This window comes from Polyodon spathula, chromosome 24 (assembly GCF_017654505.1).
Source record: "Polyodon spathula isolate WHYD16114869_AA chromosome 24, ASM1765450v1, whole genome shotgun sequence".
NCBI classification, from domain to species: domain Eukaryota; kingdom Metazoa; phylum Chordata; class Actinopteri; order Acipenseriformes; family Polyodontidae; genus Polyodon; species Polyodon spathula.
The window spans coordinates 7,227,959-7,251,067 of record NC_054557.1 but is presented as its reverse complement, the minus strand read 5'-3'; the positions used below and the strand labels follow the sequence as shown (position 1 = coordinate 7,251,067).

Genomic DNA, 23,109 nt, shown 5'->3' with positions numbered 1-23,109 from the left:
CAGTAAAAACGCAGTTTTGTGCCTTTTTTGGACTGGTGGTTTTAGAGATCTAATTACACTGAGTAGTCTGTAAACTGCTTGTGACTTTTTAATTACGTCTCTGTTGCAATATGAGCATGCTGCAGTCAGAACAGTGCTATGCTGTACATGCAAAATGTGAATACCATTTGCATCCAGATAGATGGCAATAGTGAGTTAGCAGATGCACCATCACTCTCTCTTCTGCCCTTTAGTTGCGATCTCCTCGAATGTCCTGGTGCGTCTCCTTCTGCACCAAGCACAGCCTCAGGAACTTCGCTGACCTCTACCCCCTTTCAGATCATCTCCCTCCTGCTGACTCAAACAGAAGCATGGCTTGGTCTGCACCTCCTTTGTTAAACTATTGCAAAGTGTGCCTCCCTTAATATAAATACATTACCTTTTGATTGCAGAGAGGTGACAGATCCACCAGGATTGACATTTTCATACTGGGAATAAAATGTGTTGCATTAAACTGCCCACATACCCAAACACACTTATAAAACCTGAATAAAAACCTATGTATTGTTTTACAATAAGTAATGTCATGTTTAAATGGTTTGAGGAAGCCCAATAAGTTCTACGTTAACAATCTAAAGAGTGGTGGATCTTAATTATGCCAACCTTTTAAATCTTTATTCATCTTACCTCTATCATCTGTAAATTTCACTTTTTAAAGACTTAAATGCCCAAAAATGACTTGCCCTTTAAGTAAAAATAATGCTCTTGTGTTAAATGAATCTGCAATCAGACATCTGGTGAAAATTGAAAATTAAATCTATGTACCTGGATTTTTATAAATGTTAATAAAAATGACATATAATTTGGTCCTTTTTTTAATCAACTTTTACTAGGTTTCTGTAAACCAATGCATTGTAAGAAACAAACCAATTAGGAACATTTGTAATTTTATTTTTTATTTAAAGTCTGTTTAATTTTTTTCTCTAGCAGTACTTTAATGTTTTCACAATATTCTATAAAATAATCCATACACTACAAAAGATTTAAAAGTGACCCCTTCCTTGGGTTACATGATAAAAAGCACCTGTATGGGATTAGTTGTGTGTTAGCTGTCTTTCTCAGACTTGGTCCGCGTGCTTTGACACTGCCTCCTTCGCACTAGGACAGAAGAAGGAACAACTGAAGTGGAGTAAGACATCAAACAAAAGGAAAATTCAGATTTACTAAAATGATTCCAGATCAAAGACAGTGACTACTGCACAGCATCTAATCCACAAAAAGTTATTCTCACTGTGCCTTTCTGGAAATACCCATTCCCTCACCTGCTGTCCCAGGAGTGTCCTCCTTCCTTTCTGGTTTGTTTTTCTTTTTCCTCCCCTCACTGCTCCTTGAGCCCTTTCTCTTGTTCTCTCATCTTCTTACTTTCATCATGACTTTTCACTCTCTTCTGCACACCTCCCTTCTCTTTTTTAATTCCCTTTGCTGGTGGCTCTTCTTTGACTCCCTGCTGTAGAAACAAAAGAAAATTCAGTGCTTAAACAAGGGGGGTTCCCAAACCTTTATCTAAGCCCACCTTTGCATTTCAATAAGCCACTATATTACTTGATTTAAAAATGGGTTGTGTTTGTTAAAACAATTTAAAACAAGTTCTACATACAAAGCTCCATTGCCAACAATAATGCATCTTTATTAACAAGGGCCAAGGGACCAGGGTCTCCCTGAAAAAAGCAAACCAATAAACAAGCCTGTCGTTGAAATACTCATCCACGGTTATGATTATATCAACTTGATGAAATGTTGCTGCCTTATAGTGGCTTTACAGTCGTACAGTACTAAATGAATAATAAATAAATTTAAAAAACAGTGACGAATTCAATTGCAATAAGGTTTTGCTAAACTTCAACCATCTTTATCACAGACTGGCACATCTTTAATGCTGCTGTAAAAATAGCAGTTCAGTACATTTAATGTCATAACTGGTCAGTGAACCCAGTTTGTTACCTGGAACCAGATGGTCCTGCCATTGTGATCTCTCAGAGACTTCATCCCTGGGACATAGTAACACTGCAGCCAGGCCTGGAACGTAATCATCTGGTTTCTCGGGATCGTACCCCTTACCGCCTGTAACAGGAATCAAAACAGCACTAGCACAGGATCTTATCTGTCCTTTTAGTGGGAACTAGTGTAGTAAACACTTTTAAAACAGGGTATGGCATGTTTGTTTATTTATATTTAGATTGCCCAATTATACCCCCCTCCACCCCCAAATTTTCTCCCTAATTTATAATGGGCAATTATGTTCCCTCACCCCAGCTATTCCCCACGGAGCTCAGGAAAACGGAAGGTTCGCTGGGTGTCCTCTGATCCCATGACCAAGCCTATTTCCTCTATTACACCCAGCAACTCGAGCGGATGTCAACGAGCTACCGGCCAAAAACACAAAGGCCAGCCCTGCAGGTGTCCACCAGAGCTCACTTGGCATCTGGCCAGTAGGGTCCTCTATGGCACGATGAAGAGAAACAGTCCATGATGCGAACCTGCACTCCCCTGACTGTGTGACTGTGGCAAAGTGCCTGCCCCTGTGTGTATTTTGTGTTGTGTGTTAATGTTGGTGTATAGTCATTGGTACAGGGGATATAAACGGGGTCTATATCGGGTGTATATTTATATTTAGGCACGTGGATTGCACTGCACTTCACGTGCAAGTAAAAAGTAATAATATGTGAGCACGGGGAATTTCACTTTATTAATTCATGTGCAGTTGTACTGCGACTCCAATTGAATGATTGATTAGCACTCGAGTCACGGTACAGCTGCATAAAAGCTGCATGTTTTCACCCACTCTGGGTTGTTTGTGTAATTATAAAAGAAAAATAGAAGCTCACCGTGTTTTGTTTAGTGATAGTCCATTTTGTTTGTCTGTTTATTTTGGCTACCAGTGCCGTGTCCTGTGTTTTTGTTTGTTACCACCGTTTATTTTCTGTTCTGTTTATTTATTAAATGCTGAGCGAAACTATTCACTCAGCTCCACCAAACTCCACCTCTCTCTGTCGTTTATGTCCTGTTTCTGGTCTGACGTCACCCACTCCGGCCGTCTTTGTGACAGTGACTCACACGGAACACCATATGCCCGTGCTTTTACCAGTGAGCAGGATATAATACTTGATAAACACAGTTTAGTCTCCTGTGCGCTCGACTGCACAAAGCAGCTTTACCCAAATACAAGTTTAGCAATCAAGACAATAATATATATCCAAGGGATCCAAGGGATCCAATGAGACCAAGTAATTACACTTCAGCATAAACTACAGAGCTGTGGGACATTGTAATTTGAAGTCTAGATATTCAGTTTTCAGTGTAGACCCACTCTGTCTCAGTCTGTACTCTCGAACCTGATGTGGCTGGCACTGCCCTTGTTCTGGTTTCACTTCCGGCAACTCCCTTTTCTTTGGAAACAGCCCGCCCAGGACAGTCCTTGCCTTCATAAAGGGGGCGATCTTTAGCCTATGAAGGGATAGGCACATTTTAACTGGCAACACACCATCACTCAAAGTGCAAAACGAGAAGATACTCGAACAAAAAGACATTACAAATTGACTCACAATACAGAGTAATGCCGTTATCCCTGTCTTTAGATTTGTTGTCAGTTCTAATGTCTACTGTGCACTACGCCAGGCAAAATGATGTTCTGAAATCTGTCGTTTTGATTGGCTGAGTGTGGCTTTGTGATTTATAATAAATGTAAATCTTCACATCACACCTGTACAGTATCTCGGCTCGCAGGTAGTTCCCGATCCCATTGAAGAAGTTCTGGTTCAACATCGCTTCAGAGATTGTCTCGTCAAAAGCTCGATCCGACAGGTTTGACAGCACGTTAGCCCTGCAGAGACCAGAGACAAAATATTATCTCAACACCACATTGCAGCACATTTGGCAAACTGAATGGCAGACAGGGGGCGTTTAAGTCAGGACTGAGCTGCACTCTCTCACTTGCAGAGCTGTTTGGAGAAACTCACAGCTCTGTAAATCATGTAATAAAGTCACATCCACCTACTCTATGTCTACATAATGTATTTATATTATAATGATGAATTAAGATACTGTATCTTACCTGCATGTGAGATTGCTATATGAGAATAGGTTTCCATCTACCCGAGTCCTGGACAGGATATCTGCAGCATCTCCCTTACCTGAAGCTCTGGTACTCAAACATGATGCAGGGCCCGCTGTCAGTCTGCCAGTCCCCGTTGGGCTCCCAGCTCCTGAATCGCCTGACATCCACGAAGCTCAGCGCTCTCCGAGGCGTCTCATTGGCGTAGAAGCGCAGGTGGGCGTGCTTGGGCATCTCGCTCCCAGCAGTGAATCGGAAGAAGTCTGACATCCCAAACCGGAAAACAATGTGCACGGGCTGGCAGGCCTTACCCCCAGGACTGGCCTGAGGTTCCCCCTCCTCCTTGATGGGGGTCAGGGTCAGTCGGACCTCCTTGCCCCGGGAGGTCCCTGTGATGCAGTAGGCATCACAGGTGAAGGGGACCTTGCTATTCTTACTGACCTCAGATTTCTCCACTGGTCCAGAGAACACCACCCCAGCACAGATGAGGCTCACAAACAGACTGGCCAGATGCAGCTCCTGTCCCTTAGGCATCTTGGGGAGATGGGCGGCTTTGGAGAAATCCAGTTATAATCAATCTATATCTATTTTATATAGCGCCTTTCATAGTGGAACACCATCACAAAGAGTTTTACAAGATGCAATAAATACATGAAAATCAATTGCCTAAAGAGCTTAAAGCACTTCATTAGAAATAAACCAACTGGATTAACCCTGGGACGGAACAGCACCCCAAGAACTCAGCAGCTTAAAAGCACTTGCGTGAACCCCAGAGGTCTTGTAAACATGCCTATGCACCAAATACAACTTGTACCAGAGTGGAACCATTAAACGGTACCCCTGAACTCTGTTCACATATTCTATTGGCACATCTGACATTAACTGCAGGGGGGGGGGGTTAATAGTTACACACTGATAAGGCATGACTCTGTAATTTACAACTGTTTCAGATTTTCCTAAATTACATTTATTTTCAAATGTACTATAACCTGTAAGGCAACAAAACAAAATTTTATTCTGACAGGCATTATCTTAAAGCAGCAATCAGAATACTTTGTATTTACAGGGTTTTTTTTTATATTCAATATCTGCAGAATAAAATCTACAGACAGTACTAAACCAAATGTAACGGACCGTACTGTGATACAATTCTCCCCTACTGGGGATTTAAAAAAGTATCTGCAACATTTGCACAAACGTCCAACTCAAGAAGCTGTGCATTTTATTTGTGTAACACAAAAAAGGGTGGCCTAGTGCTAGATATGTATTTCTCATATTGTACACAGAGATGCAACTCACACAACAGCATAAATAATGCGTTATGCTTTAAAAGAAATACGTGTTGTCTTATATAAAACAACCACTTAAAATACGCGTGGTGTTTGAAAGTCTATATACTTTGCATAACGGGCTGTTATGAATTCAAAATGAGACACATATCTGATATGTCGTGGGTGAAAGTTGCGGCTTCTTTTACTTAATGTGTGAAACAACCAACATTGTCTTGCAAATAGTAGATTGGTTTCACTCTGTGCAAAAAGACACGTGAATAGTTCGTTATACAACACTTGCGTAACTGTGCAATGCAGAGTTAAATTCCGAGATACTGTATTATTTATCTAATGCATTTTCCGTCATGGCAAGTCTTTGCACCGTGCAAATATGCTGGCTTATAAATACCTACTGTATGTATGTACATACGTCCGGGCTTAAAACACACCTTTTTGTAAATTTAAGAGAGACCTTACCGTTCCTAACTATCCTAACTACAGAAATGATAGGGGGTAGTTGCAGTCAGAGGGCGGGTTTAGATGTGTCTCATCATAACCTGTGAGGCAGAGCTATTGACAGGCTCATTTAAAAATACACTTGGTAAGCTGCAGATTCCTAATGCCGTCCCGTTAGTATTACAGTGCTTATTTCTTTGACCGCATTGGAATTTACGTTTAGAAAAGCATACCATGGTATATTTTGTAAAGGCAATTTTTATTTGGATTGTCGGTGTCGCTGCGCTCTATGAGAACTCACCCAGGCTCATCATTTCCAAAGGTAAGACAGTAAAGTCAAGGGGGGGGTACAGCCAGGCTCGTGTCCATCATTTTAATTTACTAAAAACAAACAGAACGGTTAGTGTTTGGAGCGTGTTGTTGTATTTCACCATTTGTTTTGTTTTTATGCCACAAGCACTAGGCTGTTATAATTGAGTGCATAGGAAATATATTTGCAGACAACATACTGAACACTTCCACTGTCCTTGTGTCTGAGGAACAGCTGCTGTGTTGGGAATTGCTCCCCGATAGGCTAGTGTTAAAAACAAAATGTTCTTGTTTGAAATTTCATTTATAAAAATACAAAGAAAACTAATACGGGCTACTGTTTAAGAAAACGTGTTCTTGTTTTCACAGCTCCATAGAAGTTGCGTATCTTTGTCATATAATTTGTTATGAAACAATATTCTCATTTCCCCTATATAATATTAAAGCATAGTGTCTATTGCTTTGCAGTAAGTATATTACAAAGTAAAAGGACATTAACGTGTTATGCAGCTTGTATGGATGTGCTGTGCATGCTACATAACCAATATATTTATTTTGATCAAACTATATTGATGTCAAAACGTGATAAGCCATTGTTTAAAGTACAAAGTTGATGCATAATGATGCGCATTATGGAGTTGGCTTGGGTGAAGTTCAGCTAATTGGAACTGAACTTTTATCAAATGTTCTTCGTCTTAAATTGAGTTGGAGTAATTGGAACTTGACAGAAAAACAAAACAGGTTATAATTTAAAAACTAGGCACAGTAATTTGAGTTTCCGCTTTTGGACTACCATCATTTCACAAATTAATAACTTTAAGAGCGCTGGTGATAGTCTAAAAGACTGAAACGTTTGCATTTTGTTTGTCATTTAATAAAATGTGTTTTTGACCTTATAAATTCGACTGTTGGACTTGTTTCCTGTTGCGGAGAAGTGCAGAGCGCGAGTCCACCTGTTGCGACTAATTAACTTTAAAAAATGAAATTTCCATACCGCCAATTGTGAAAAAAAAGACTGCATGTCTATTTTAAAATGAATCAGTGCTTTGATCCCTGTTGAAACCCTTATTATCCTCCGCTGGGAATGAAAACCCCTGCGACGGGTGTATAGATGGTCCTGCGTGCGTATGATAAAAGGTACAAGGTGTCTTGATGCTTTCACACTTAAGTAAAAACATGACTTTGGCGCTGGGTTATAGTACTAAATAATACATGTTAAAAGGACATTCCTGTAGCATGTGTTCAAAAGTGTATTTAAAAAAAAAAAAAAAAAAAAAACACATATGGTCATACATGTAATTTTTTAACTAAAACACAGCAGGCATATGCCTGAAATGACAGAAAGACACGTACTTGTTTGCTACTAGTTTCTTACAAATGACGTGCACCTGAGGAATCTGATTTTAACAAACAAAAAGCAAACTGTTGTTGAGTTGCAATGTTTACGAAGATAAATTAACACACGTGATATTTTGTAGAGTCTTCATTAACTCCCCTTTTTTTGTAATGTAACAAAATTCAAAACTTGAAGAATGCTTAAGAGGCCTTGAATTGCATTACTTTGTTGTTTGGTTGTAGTTTTGAAAACAAACAAACAAAAATGTTTCTTTTTCTTTAAAATAATGATTAGAATCTACTATCTAGGCAACCGGGACCACGCCTGGTAGCACAGAGCCTCAGGAATTTAGAAAAACACTTCCCAAGGATGTGCTGAACCGTAGAACCTTGGAGAGCAGCCCAAGATGCCAGACCCGCCTGCCCAGAATGCGCTGGGTGTTCCTGTACACCCCCACCACCCCCCACCCCCACACCCTTTTGAGCGGCACTGCATTCCACAGTAGAAATTCTGAAACAGCCGGCGCTGTGCCACCCTCTTTTCCAGTTGGAGAACAAAGCTGTGTACCAGTACACTTGGTTTCCTGGCCGATGTCACGACTGCCTCCACCCATTCCTTCCCACGACACAGGGTTTCTGTAAACTGAAAAGAAAAACACTTGCAAGAGAGATTTTGGAAGTGGTGTGGGGTAACGTGCCCAAATCTCTAACATTGACCTGTTGGGTTTACTGGGGAACTGCTGTCATGCCATCAGTCAGCATTTGCAAGTGACCAGGAGGTCAAGACAAATATTTATAACACGACTTTAATGGACAGATTTGTTAATCCAGTCGATAACAACATTCAGAGAATTGACAACAGTGTGTTGATACTGGCTGGGCTAAGTGAGACTACAGTATCTACGTTTCAAAGGCGATGCTAAGTTCAATGTTGTTTTTTTTGTTGTTGTTGTTGTTGTTTGTTTTGAGTTGCAATGTCACATGTACATGGTAAACCAATTAACACAAACAAGTCGATGACACTCAATTGTGTTTGTTCAGCTGCTGTGAGTTTCTTCCCCTGAACCTTTTTGACCTATAAAGTGAAGTTTCTTTAATATATAGAAAGCATATATATATATATATATATATATATATATATATATATATATATATATATATATATATATATATATATATATATATATATATATATAGCTTTTAGAAATTGCGCTCCTTTCCTGACAGTGGTTATGGTCAGTTAGCAGCTGAATCAGTGTAAAGGACAAAGAAGACACAGACACTTGCAGATCTGGAAGGATTCGCTTCCTGCCTGTATTACGATTTCAAGTTTAAGACACGTCAAATGTAACAGGTCCCCTTATATTGGGTTTCTTATTTGAACAGCTTAGTAATAAAACAACGCTTCAAGTCTTTTACTATATTGTTATAGCACTATAATAATACAGTTATTATTGTAATACAAACAGCATCAAACTAGCAAGAACCAACTTTCTGATTAGCTTCAAGACAGATTGGAATCATTTTAATTAGGGGTGGGCAAAGATATGAAAATTGCATATCGATATGGTGCACGTATTTTGATTATCGATAATATCGAGGTCTTGCAAAACACATAAATATAATAACACAATTGCAATATCAAACATACATATACAAATGTTAACAGATATTTACATATGAAAAGCAATACCTTACTTTAACTTAGTGGTGCTTTGCTTCACAATATCTGTGGAGACAAACAAGGTCTTGTTATATTGTTTTTCTATTCCATCATCAGCCACCTCAAAACCAAAAGATTAAATTCTATACTTCACTGCGCACGGTCTTTCTAACCAACCTGGAAGTAATTTAATCTTTCTGCTCTGCGTGTAACTGCTGACGCACGACATATCTAAAAGTAATAGTCACAGTGCCATGCTGAATTTTGCATTATTCTGAGATGTTTTTTTGAGGTTTTAAAAGTACATCTCATTTATAACATTGAAAGTTCACATTTTAAAAATACATTAATAAAAGCGTAAGTAATCACACGAATAAAATGTAATGAACCGCTGATGCATGCGCATATCTCAACATAATGCCAATAGTGCTTGATGCAGGTGTGTGTGTGTGTGTGTGTGTGTGTGTGTGTGTGTGTGTGTGTTAACCCTATACATAAAAATGAATGTAACACCATCTACTGGATATTGTACAGATATAAGATACCACGTGGTACTCTCACTTTCATATTACGTCATAAGAATACAATAATAAGAAATGGCTACGTGTGCAGGTGGACACTCGCAGTTAACATAAACAAAATACTACAAGCCAGACACGTACTGAGATTGCTATATATAAAAAAGAATGCTTTAAACTAAACACTCCTGTTTGTTTTGCAGATGAAGGTGTTAACAGACACAGGTTCAACAAACTACAGAACAACATTGTGTTCTTCCACCCGAATGGAAGCCCAACTTTGTATGTAGGGGGGACTGAAATGGTCTGGTCCATTGACTTTGATGCAAAGAAGTACATGGAGGTAAGTAAAGTCATCTTCATATCTCCTAGGTATTGGTTTATGGCTTATTTCCTTATACCGGCAGGAACTTAAGCACGGTGGATGCATCTATGCACTAGAGAAGCTCCTGTTCTTACATGTATGCATATTTTATTAGAGGTGACAAGAGATGAGTGAATATCTGTTATAAAACTACCTACAAGTAGTATTTTCTAACCATGCCATTATGTAGTAATGCAGATGCATAAGCCTCTCATGCATGTACAGAACCAAGCAGACTGCAGATGGATTGTTATGAAGCCCCTCACTGTTTCTATATTGTGTGCAGCGTTTGTGTTTGTCCAGCAGATGCTGTTGGAGAGAGCTGCTACAGTATCTATCAATGCCATGACAACTCAACCCCAGTCAGCAAAAATCTAATTCCAACGTAACCTGCCATACCTCATACATACATATAATTATTTGGGAACCCCTGGTATAAACAGTGATCTACAGTGCAGGCCACTGAGCCATAAGGTGATTGGCCTTGCGATTCACAACAAAACCAGGCAGCAGGTAATGCTGTTTGTGTTTCTGCTTGGAGAACAAAGGATACAATGGTTAATCTTCCCTTCATTCTCTGCCATGTACATCAATAAAGTAATTATTTAGATGATTGTGTAACAGTGCTATAATAGTTTTTATTGATTGATAGAATCCTCCTCAGAGGTACTCAGCGTTCAACTTCTGAACAGTGGGTTGCATTTTAGAGCTGTCAGCAAACTGTGGTGATGTTCGATATCTTTTGTGCAAGCCAAATTGTTATTTTCGTCAACGATAACTTTAATAGGTTTTTGTTTTTGTCCACACACGATTGTGTTGGTTACTTTACTGTGTTGACCTACAAGGTTTTCTGATTGTGGGCTCATTTAAAGTGTTGTCTGTCCATGGCTATGCAGTTATGCAGAAGGAGTTGGCATTCTTGTCCTGTAAGTTTGCACTTGCTTAAAAATAGGGCCCGATATAAAACCATTTTATAGGTCAACTACAGTAAATTTAAACATTAGATTATGTATCAAAGACACATGTTTATTTTACAGATTCCCTTTTTGGCGGAAAACAAAAGCAGGCAGGACTGCAAAGAGGAGGTGAGTTTGATGAAATATAGAGCTCCACATTGCTCACTGAACAGCTGGACTCCAGCTCCACCAGCTTATGTGGATTTTCATATCTATACATATATATTTATTATTAATGAATTAGTCATTTAGCAGACACTTTAATCAAAAGGGATTTACAGAGACTAGGGGGTGAACTGTGCATCACAACTGCTGTTGCAGAGTCAGTTACAATAGGACCTCGGTCTTACGTCTCATCCAAAGGACGGAGTACAAGGAGGTAAAGTGACTTGCTCAGGTTTACACACAGCGAGTCTGTGGCTGGGAATGAACCGGCAATCTCCTGGTAACAAGCCCCGTTCTTTAATGTGTATCTATCTTTATTTTTTTTTTTTTAAATAGAGAAGTGTAGAACATTTGAACTGTAGTAATCGCAAAGGAAGTTGAATGAGGAAACAGCCGAGCTTGCAGTCATGCAGAATAGCACACTGTAGATAGGTTCTGCACCTGTTCCTAAAACAGGATGAAGTTCAGAATAGCTGCCTTATCAAATTACATCATCACATGTATTAAAACGCTACAGTGTAGACCAAAACAAGCCACCCCTGAACTCGGACCCCTTGTATACTTAATATCTTGGCTTCCCTGAATAGGTAATGGCCCCATCTTCAAAAATAGGCCTATTAAATACACAAGGAGCCATTTAATTAAAGTGGCACCCATAGACATAATTAAAGGTCTGTCTATTACCAATTAACCCTATTTGATATTTGGTGCAGTAAATTGCTATGCTAATTTTGTGTAGTTGCCCAGGGGAAGTGAATATGATTGAATACTGGCCAACAAATAACTTTTTCAGAATACCATAAGTGTTTTGAAACACTTTGCAAAGTATCTAAAGCTGTATATTTGAAATCTCTTGCAGAGCCTTTGTGAAAATGTTATTACTGTCCTGCATGAATACCAAGACTCTCTTTTGGTTTGTGGGACCAATGCATTCAAACCTCAATGCTGGAATCTGGTAAGTGTTGTGGATCTATTTAGCATTTTAGAATCAGTACAGGGTCAGATTTCTAGGGTTAAACACTATTGCAGTGGTCATAATTGCAATTACAAAGACCTGAGTAACACAGGCTAGATCAATCAAAGCGTCTTTATAGAAGAGAGAGACAGTGCATTTTGGTACACAGCTGTATATTCCCAGTAAGGGTAAAAAAAGAATGATAAACATGATAACCCACAACCTGCCAGAGCATTTTACAGCACTGGGGTCTGACCCAGGGGTGCATCAACCATCAAGCCTTGGTTATCCTGGGTTTACTCCCTGGCAAAATAACATACTCTGAAATGAATGTAGTGTTCTGAATAAAGCTGTAAGTGGTATTATTATTACTGTGGAAAGGTTGTCTTTGCTGCAAGCATTCATATGGAAGAGATTTTTTATGCACGCTATTCTATGAAAGTCATGAGATTCACTTTAGTGCTAACTATTCAAAATGTCTGTCTTAACTTTTGGACAATAAATGATTACTCACTGTGCAGTCTAGTGTGTCCGTCCACCCCTGGCCTCTTTCTGAATGTATCTTTGTAATTTGTAGTTTCTGTGGTATTGTTTCCACAGAAGGGTGACGTGATCCTTGGGTTGCATCCCCAACACCCCCACGTTTTGGTCTAAAAGTTGAAATGTCATTATTGTTCTTAAGGATATTACACACAAGTCTAGTCTAGTCTGTTTCAGTGGAGGATGGAATTAAGATATTTAGCAATGGTAAAATCTAGGCATGGTATAATCCACAAAATATTGTGGGATAATCTTATTAATTACTGTCAATTAGGTTTCACATTTTACTGTATGAACGATGCAAACGTTATGGTAAACACTTCTTCAAAACAATGAACAAAATATACTGATCGCTCCTTGAAGAGCATTAAGAGTGTTAATAAAGCAAATAAAAAAATGTATTTTATAGCATTGGTTAGCACTCCTTTAACTAACAAGTTCAACTTTACCCAATGCCTGCTGCCCTAAAACCAGTTTGCAAATTATTTGTAATTATTTGTTGTTAATTTCAGAACAAGAATGAATCAAAGGTGACACCTGCGCAGCGCAGCGGAATTGGGATTTCTCCTTTCTGCTCGATGCAGAATTCTCTGTCACTGTTCGTCGGTAAGTATTGTGAGGCAAGTGAAATCACCACCCACTTAGTCAAATAGTTTTTCTTTTAGAAGTTTAATCTTGCACCACCAACACACGCTCTTTATATTCAGCATGTTTTGCAATTCAAATTAAAATAGCTGAATAGGGCCATTCTTCTTGCTTCATGGTCCAGCCCAGCCTTTTTGGCCTTTAGTGCGGTATACCTTGGTAAACGCATTGCAGTATAGTAAAGGAACATGATAGCGTGCTAAAGCACAAACACACCTGCTACACTGTAGATAAGTGTATTAAAATCAGTATCCTAGTAAACAGAAAATGGTTAGTAACTGCAACACAAACTGGAAAACCCCTGCAAATACCAAACAGAAAACAACATTCAAAATAGACTTGACATTAGATGCATTTTACTGATTGTGAGATAAAGGTCCTTGTACCCATCCAATATACCAATATGTAGTATATATATAGATATATAGTGCATTACATTGCAAACATTATGATTTTAAAGTGGCTTTTTGCAAATATGATAAGGTCGTTATATACAAATGTAAATTGTTTGTTATAAAAACCACGCTGTATTAGTTATTGCATGACTTTTGTCTTTCCACAGAGGGCAATATCTACGCAGCCGCTCCACTGTACAAGCAGGGAAATAGCCTGCAGTTCCGGAGGATTTCCGATACCAAGGTCTGGATGTATGAGAAGTGGCTTGACAGTGAGTAGAATGCAGGCTCAGCTTGGCTGCTCTCCCTCTGCTCTGCTGCATTTTGAGATTCATGCACACAGCATTTCCTCTGCAGTACTACTGCATTGACTATGAGAGCACTCCTGACTTCTGTGCTATTGCACAAACTCTATTTATAGATAGCTATGAATATATACACTCCAAAAACACTCCAAATTCATCAGCATTCATTCAAGGACACTTTCTTTTTTTGCATTTAAACTGTATTTTAAATACCAAAATGATTATTTTTCTAAATGCAAGGAAGCAAAATATGTCAAACTACAACAGAAATTTGTTAAATGAATTCATTTACAAGGGTCCTTCACCTTTGCCTTAATATAAAAGCTTGTTTTGCTAAAGCTTCTGAAATATTGAAATGATTCTCGAATGACTGCAGAAAGAAATAAACAAAACATTAGATATTTGGTGCAGTTTAAGTAATAGTGGTTCAAAAATAATTCAGTACGCAAAATTAGCCGTGTGAAAGTGTGACTAATCAAATTGTGACATACCCTACTGTGTAATCGTGTCAATGTATCTTCAAACTTAACTATACCAAACTTAGCTTTAAAATCAATATTTAAGCTCCATCTGTAATGATCTGTTGAAGTACAGAGACTTACAAAGGCCACACATCAGCCATGCTTTCAGGAAGGAGAGCCAGATGGTTACCACCACTGAATAAATATACACATGCAAAATCTCCAATGAACTTGCGTGATAATATAATGTGGCCATTAAGTTTATGCAAGTAAAACAATAAATTGTTCCCAGAAAAATTATATTTAGCAGCATTAGTTAAATACTTTTATAACTAGAATATTCAAATCCTTCTGGTCAAGTCCAATGAGGTTTAGTGAGATAGCAAAATATATATTAGTCATTCAGTTGACATGGATATTGAATAGTCATTGAATTGAAAGGCAGTAACACTTCCCTATTCCTCAGTATCTTTTTTTTTTAAATAAGAATACTGTATCTCCTATATGCTCGTCTTCAGCCTGGCATTTTTAACACAATGAGGTTTATTCGTTGACTAAATAAAGTTAGGGTTTATAACTTTAAAGTCCCTAAAATGCCAGGTTTGAACCTACTGTTCAGATCAACTAATTCAGACTCAATGTCCCAAAACACAGTTCTTAATGTCTTAATGAAGGGTGGGACTGTGTAATGAATTTCACTTTTCTATTGCTTACAATACTGTGTAAGGTTCTGACAAACATGCCACTGATCGCCACTAGAGTTGAAGTTGTATGTTAAAGCTGTAAGCATTCAGGTTTGGGAGCTCTGATTGTGTTTAGGGAAGAAGTTACCCTCTGATGTCACATCTGTCGCTGGAAAGTCTGGGTATTTACACAGATTTGTATTACTTATTTTATGTATTTTATGTATTTTTTTCGACAGAGCCTACATTTGTCAGTGCCACATGGGTAAGCAGAAAGCAAGATCCGGAAAACGATAAAATCTACATGTTCTTCCAGGAGAAAAACCCAGACAGAAGCCCTGACACCGATCCTTGGATCTCTCGGATTGCCCAAGTCTGCAAGGTATCGTCCTAGCAACACACAACATGTGTTTTTGGGGGGTATTGGGCTGCTTTAGGCGTAGCATTCAGCCGTCTTGCACTGGCTTGTAATTTATAAAGGTACAACACATACCAGTCTGTTATATAATTCAGTCCTATGATTGTTATCCAGTCTAGCACTTCTAGCTTGGAGTCTGATCTTGTTGCATCTTAGAAGTTAAGCAAGGTTTGGACTGGTTGGTACTTGGATGGGCGACCGGCAAAAAACCAGGAGCATTAAAATTCCTATTAACTTCTGTCAAAGAATGAGAGGGGTTTTATGCCCACTGTTGTGAATAAATCTCACTCAAAGTCAATTATAATTCTGGACAATCAAACCAGTCCTCAATTCCCTGTTTGCAGGACCTTTGTGCGTATTATGGTATGAAATCACAATCAGTTGATGAGTATAGTTCAGTTGCAGGTTGTCAATGGGTCTGGTACTAAATTCACCAGTTGCATCCGCACCACGAGCATCTGTTGGAAAGAGAAATAATAGGTCAGTCCTCCTGCTTTGGAACAGAATTGCAATGTTGCAATTTGATAGTGATTTAAAGGTTAGGATCTAAGAATGGGGTCAAATTGGATGAGTAGATGTTGAAGAAAACATGCAAATCAATTTAACTTGTAATGGTTAGCTGCAATCAGGGCATGTGACCTTACTGTGTGGAAGTGTCACTTACCCTTAACTCTGCAAATTATTCAAAACAAGGAGGAAACAGTTTAATTATTTTTGATATACATCAATGCACTTAAATCTGTAAAATCTGTGAAATAAACTATACAAATCAAGCAAGGAACAAAAGATCTTAAACACAAGAAAAGGGAGCAATTACATATTGTATCTCTCCTTTAACAGTTTTTTTTATCATTGCAAACCTTCAGACAGTAGACTTGTTTTTCTGTCATTTTTGATAATATACTGCAGATATGACAGTATTGTATGAAAAGCAGTAGTGATGACATGTGAGAATCCTTGTTCTAAAATGTTTTCCAGGTGGACAAAGGCGGCCCCAGAAGGCTTTTCCAGAACACCTGGACCTCCTTCCTGAAGGCCCGGCTGGTCTGTGGCCTTCCCAAGGAGTCTCTGTACTTCAACAGGCTTCAGGATCTCTTCGTACAGCACGCCCAGGACTGGAGAGACACCCGTGTCTATGGCCTCTTCTCCAGCAGCTGGTGAGTTCATTTCCTTCCATTTAAAAGGTGGTGTAAAATCAGTTTCCTGCTCTTAAAGAGCTACAGTATTCCCCTTCCCTTCCCCCAAGTGATTGGTAAATACTACGTACATCACACTTTAAGTGTAATCTCCATGTGTGCTGCGTGTGGGGCAGGTTAATGGTAACTGTGGTGTGCTCATCATTCTGAGTGTTCTATTAGGGTCACAGTTACAAAAAATCACCAGGATGTGACTGTTGATCAGAAATTGATATAAAGTGAATTAAAACAAGAAAAACAACACATTAGTTAAGATCATACTCAAAGCAAGTTGCACTTTAGCCAACTGGTGAAACATGTTTTTGCAAACGTTCTTGAGAGTATCAGAATCTGGAGATGTATAGAAGAGCCAGTCCGTCTGTATGCCAGTCAGAACGTATCAACTTGAAATAATCTATGAAAATGCAAGTGAAGGTCAGCCGAATGCAAACGCCCACTCACTCCTTTGTGGAATTCTAACCAGACAGCTGTCTAACAAATAAAAGCATGGGGGACGCTATTATCTAAGAAATCCATTTTGGATCAAGAGCTAGCCAGTGACTCAACTGTCACGTTCAACTGTATGCCAGTTACAGAACAGTATGATCCAGAATGGCATCCAATGATCAGGGGGAAGTTTCCTAATCTCCCCTTCCAATAATATTGTTTTAGAGTGTATTAACAATTCAGTTTGTTTGTATGAGCATAATTGGAGCAAATGGTGCAACATCAAATAAAGGCAGGACAAGGAACTTTAAAACCTACACCTGGAATGTGTTTCACATCCTTTATTTAAGATTTCCCCAAACAAGAAGTGTACCAAACATTTTTAAACATGATTGTCCATTTGAACTTCTGTTCTATAGTGATGCCAAAAAATAAGTCTGCTGCCTCTTACAAATTTCGCTGAGCAGCAGCTCATTAAATTAGTTTAATTTCCATTTGGTGCCAACAGAATATGCGTGTGACCTGAAAATCTGGAATCGAGATGTTGTTTTCCAAAGTAGTGCTTGTGGAGAGTGGGGTGTAGTTTGTTTTTCCTATTTATTATTGTTGCTGGGTGGGTGGATGTCAATGACTGATGTTTGTTAGTTTGGAAACAGTACTGTATATACCAGATGTCTTGCTGATTTTATTATTTTAGTATCTGGTGAAAATGTGGCTGTATCAGTTACTTGCATTACCTTTTAGTTCTAAAGGAGATTAGTATTGGGGAGTGTAGTTTGATACTGTAGATGAGATATTGGATGAACATGTATTGCAAATGGTACCACGGTAAGCTTTTGTAATAGTGATCGTCCACTGAACCCAAGCAACTGGCTGCAAGATAAAGAGCTACGCCTGCAACAAAAGCCTTTTATTTTCAAAATGTAGTCCTGTTAATGTGTTATTCTTCCTGTTCTAGGAACTCTACAGCTATTTGCATATACTCCATGGTCGATATCGACAGAGTCTTTCGGGAATCCGATTTTAAAGGTTTTTCTGGGACTATCCCTGATCCCAGACCAGGAACAGTAAGGCTTTTTTTTTATTTTTTATTTTTTATATATATATATATATATATATATATATATATATATCTATATATATATATATATATATATATAGATAGATAGATAGATAGATAGATAGATAGATAGATAGATAGATAGATAGATAGATAGATAGATAGTAAAAATATTGAATGCTACAGAGAGATGACAAGTATTTACACTTAAATCTGAAACCAAGCTGATAAGCCTGCAGACCATGAATACATTCATGCCTCAAACTAGCTTATAAAGAAGGATTGTTTTAATTTAAGCAAATTAAATGTCTAGACATGTATAATTAGAACAATAGCTTGCTGTTGGTGCGGCTGGAGAATATGAGCCATAAACACAGCTCCTTAGTGTTCTTGTTGAAGCAGACAGTTCCTCTTTCAAATGTAACAAATTGGGTTGAATTACACTTTGCTATGCTTTTATTATGGAAAACCTTTGTAAGGGATGCCCATACCAAGCTGATCTGGAAATATTGCTAAATCCAGGATATTAACTTTAACAAAATAAAAACTCTGTGTGTTTCAGTGTGTCCCGGATAGCAGAAGTCTCCCTGATGAGACAATAAACGTTGTCAGGACGCACCCCGAGATGGAGAAGTGGGTCTATCCCCTCCACAATGAAGCTGCCATTCTCACCAGTAACAGAAACTACACCAAAATCATTGTGGACCAGATCAAGGGGGCCCATGGGAACACACACAATGTCATGGTTCTGGCTACCGGTTAGTCTTTTCATACCTTTAGAAAATAGTTTCAGTAGAGTGGTGAGGAATTTCAGCATAACAGAGCACATCATGTGGGGTCCTGTTTGTAATGTCTCACTAGCTTGTACTTTAGAGGACATTCACAAGCTTCTGCAAGTAGTAGCATTGGGGTATATGTTTGTTTGGCTCAGAGAGTCAATGTGGTAAGTACTTTTCAAGAGAGGCCTGCAGCTATGCAGTTTTTGTGCACAATTAAATCGTTGAAGGCAGCCAAAGGTCACAGGAAACAGACCCCGATTTAGCACTAATTTTGGACTACCACATAACTCAAGGGTGCAGTGCAGTAGGAGCTTGGTCTAACTCCATTTTCAGTCTAACCATTAACCGATGTCTCTTTCTCCACAGAAGAGGGATGGATCCATAAAGTGTTGGAGGAGAATAATAGGTCTTTCATTATATCAGAAATCCGTCCGTTCAATCATACAGCGCACATCCAGACAATGACGCTCGATCATATAACAGTGAGTTTGGATATCTATGTGCACCCATATCTGCTAGACCTGGAGCTCAATGACTGTGATACCACAAACTACTTACAGTTTTTAACATGCGTCATTTAAAAAATAGCACAATGTTAAATGCTAAATCCCTTTCATCAGGTATCAGATAAATGGAAAATGCCATTATTAGTACCACCTTAGACACATATCCCAGTTGACTGTACAGAGAATTGCAGCCTTTGTAAAATCCAGCAAGCATCTTAACCAAATAGTATTGTTAAAAAATAAACAAACACAAACAATAGTAAAGATAAAGCATACATTGAAAATGACCAGCAGACACCATGAGAGAAGGCTTGGTCTCAGTCCTGACCAGAATACTACACAATTAACCCATTAGTTGTCCTCATTTGAGGACAGGCCACTTTGTAATTTTTTGGAGCATTTTCAGCTGGCATCTACCTGTTATTTACGGTAGATCTACAGACAGAGGTGTGCAGCATTTAGAATTGTGCAAGATGCATCTTGGTACAGCAGGTTCTGTTCTGTTCATATTTCATTTCCCCACATTTTTTCAGAAAAGGCTCTATGTTGGATATGCCGAGCAGATCGTTGGGCTGGATTTGCAGAGATGCCAGGACTATGACCAGACCTGTGAGGAATGTGTGTTGACCCGCGATCCATACTGCGCTTGGAATCACAGGCAATGCGGACCTGTAAACCAGTAAGCAAAAACACATTTTCACCATCTGATAAAAAATAATATTTCAGTTTCAGCTCTGAATGATTGTATCCTGATTTCTTCTTTTGCAGATATAATTCTCTTCAAAATGTAGAAGACGGCAGCACTGCTGTGTGTTCTGAACAGCCTAAAGGTAGGAGATTTCCCTTATCATGCAACCTACTGCATATTATAGGTAAACAGTAACAGTGTAACATGAGAATCTGTCATGGGGGGGACACACACACACACCATATTTTCTCTATAAAATAATCATAAACAACAACAAAATATAGACTTCTACAACATACACATTCCCATTTAAAAACAAAACAAAACAAAAAAACCACAGAATTATATGTATTTAAAATAAATTATACAGTGTATTTTCTCTTTCATTGTGAAATTCAAAATCTAACAAACAATCACCTATATACCTGACATGAAATGTCAAGCATGCAAAAAATTAAGGATATTGGTTATTTCAGGAAAAGAAGGGTATATTTCCAAAATAGGAAGCATGCATCAGAAAGAGCAGAACCAAGAACCATCGAAACCAAGTATCCCTGGTGTTTCCACCAGGTTAACAGCTGCTTATCATTTTGATGGGTCTGATTTGCAAAACTGGGCTTACTTAATCTCGTCACTCCTTTGTTTATTTAAGCGCAAAGCAGCAATGAATGGGGCTTTTGTTGTTTGTTTTACCCAACTCAAACTGCTGCTTCACTTTGTGGCTGTACCTAATAATTTCATAAGTCTTACCTGCCTTGCATATTTATGTTTTTTTTTTTCTTTTTAAAACATGATATTTAGTACCACACTAGGTTCTTAGTTTGCTTGCCTTATTTTCAGGAAGTCTGTTAATGTTTCACTTCCTAGGTCATATTTGTTTTGTAATTGCTTGTTACCTGTTTTGAAACATTAACTGCAGTTGTAGGTACATTTATCTGTTTTCTGTACATTCTTTAATCTGAAAGTACATGTATATGTTTTGTTTCAGCTGAAAAATTGATATCAAAACAGTTTTCTGAGATACCTCCAAACACCTACACCGTCTCTCTGTCTGCCCCCTACTACCTGTCCTGCCCAAAGAAATCCCACCATGCCAAGTACGCCTGGGAACACGACAGCAAAGGGAGGCTGGAGTGCCAGTGGACCGAGTCGGATTGTCTGCACCTGATAAAAGCCATGACTGAAGAAGACTACGGCACTTACAGGTGCATCTCAGAAGAACGGGACCATAGAGACACAATCATACAGTACAACCTCTTGGCTGAACCTCATGGTATGCTACTGAGCAAGAGAACTGATGATATCTGGGTAGTAGTTGTGCTAGCGGCCTTGGGCTTATGCCTCCTGCTAATTACTGTTGCATGTGTAGTTGGCTTCAAACGTAGACAATACCATAACATTTCAAAACATGATAGAAAACCTCAAACAATAGTTCCGTAGCTAGTTCTGAATGCTGTAGTTCTGGAGCTGAAGTAGGAGTTGTCTTCATTCACTTTTTAAGGTAGGCATGCTGATAAGTAGAATGTGTCATGCTCCCCAGACATCTGCCCAAAAGGGGTCAACCCGCGGGAGTGTCTGTGAGTATTCTCCCTGTGGGATCCCCAGCCAAGATCAGCAAATTCTTTAGCCAGACTGCATGAAACCCTGGATACAAGTTCAGGCTTTACCAGATGAGCCACTTTGGAATCTGGAACTGCATTTTACATACAAGAGTATTTAGGCTTTACAACAGGCAGAGAGAGAAAGCAAGAAAGATGGTTTGTGCATGTGTGTCAGGGGGACGGCCTGGGGTCAGAAAGGAAGTCTAGTGCATAATACTGTGTTAAAACTGAATTATTTTTATTTGTCATTCATGAGGAGTTTTTATTCAGATTTGATATGATTGCATTGTATCATTAACATCAACATAAAGCACAATACTCACAAAGCTTTTACTATAACTGTATTGGTTTCCTCAATTTGTTGTTAATCAGATGTAAATGGAGTGATGGAGAAAAGGGTTCGGGCAGGTGTCATGTGAGCTGGAACACTGTCATTGAAAAAGTGATGCTGCAGTGTAAATCAACAAACTTTTATTACTTATATCATTTTAGGTAAACCAATATGAGAAAGACTAAAGTATGCATTTATTTATTTATGTATTTATTTATTTGAAAAATACTGAAGGATTTACAAAGTTAAATGTTTAACGTGATTACAGCTGACAAAATAGTTCCATAAACCTTACCTGTGGCTCTACAGGGGTCTGTCCATGTGCAGTTCTGCAAGAAGCACACATTACAACAAACGTGTTGTCCTTACTCTCCGGAAATCAGTTACTGTTTCTCATCTTGGGTCAGTTCACCTCAGCAGTGTCACTGGGGTGAACGCAGGCTCTGCAAAGCATGTCATTCATTCTGAGAAGTGGCAGGTTGGATAATAACAGGAAAGAAGGCGTTGATGGGGCGCAGCGTGATCTACTCTGGAGGTGAAATGGCCAAAGAAAGAAAATCATTAGACTTTAATTCTATACCAGTAATACAGGTATTTATAAGGCTTTGTTAACATTTACCACACTATTGTTATAGTATATTTTTACTGAGAAAACAAATTTAAATATCAGTATTATATATTTGTGTAGTGCTTTTTATGGCATCTGTGAAGGAACTATTGAGGTATGCAAATGCAGTATAATAAACATTTAAAAATAACTGTTGTTCTGTGTTTTTCAATGGGAACTAGTATCTAAAACATGAATTAGTCATTTAGCAGACGCTTTTATCCAAAGCGACTTGGAGACTAGGGGGTGAACTATGCGTCGTCAACTGCTGCTGCAGAGCCACTTACAATAGGACCTCGGTTTTACGTCTCATACGAAGGACAGAGCACAAGGAGGTTAAGTGACTTGCTCAGGGTCACACACAGTGAGTTAGTGGTTGAGCTGGG

At 38.7% G+C, this 23,109-nt stretch overlaps 2 protein-coding genes across 2 annotated transcripts; one reads left to right on the top strand and one right to left on the bottom strand.

Annotated features, from left to right (window-relative positions):
- Window positions 1–953: 953 nt before the first annotated feature.
- Window positions 954–5,796, bottom strand: LOC121299160 (endonuclease 8-like 1). Its single transcript, XM_041226746.1, has 6 exons — window positions 4,170–5,796; window positions 3,740–3,859; window positions 3,372–3,483; window positions 1,981–2,100; window positions 1,302–1,486; window positions 954–1,137 (listed from the first exon to the last, which is right to left on the bottom strand). The coding sequence occupies exons 1-5, from the start codon at window positions 4,622–4,624 to the stop codon at window positions 1,358–1,360; spliced, it is 936 nt and encodes a 311-aa protein (XP_041082680.1). The 5' UTR covers window positions 4,625–5,796; the 3' UTR covers window positions 954–1,137; window positions 1,302–1,357.
- Window positions 5,797–5,949: 153 nt separating this feature from the next.
- LOC121299158 (semaphorin-7A-like) lies at window positions 5,950–22,874 on the top strand. The gene is made up of 14 exons (XM_041226745.1): window positions 5,950–6,139; window positions 9,846–9,985; window positions 11,044–11,091; window positions 11,987–12,082; window positions 13,135–13,228; window positions 13,830–13,934; window positions 15,351–15,493; window positions 16,508–16,686; window positions 18,110–18,218; window positions 18,774–18,969; window positions 19,357–19,472; window positions 20,030–20,175; window positions 20,265–20,326; window positions 21,173–22,874. Exons 1-14 carry the CDS (start codon window positions 6,052–6,054, stop codon window positions 21,622–21,624), a joined length of 1,974 nt encoding a protein of 657 aa, XP_041082679.1. The 5' UTR covers window positions 5,950–6,051; the 3' UTR covers window positions 21,625–22,874.
- Window positions 22,875–23,109: the final 235 nt, after the last annotated feature.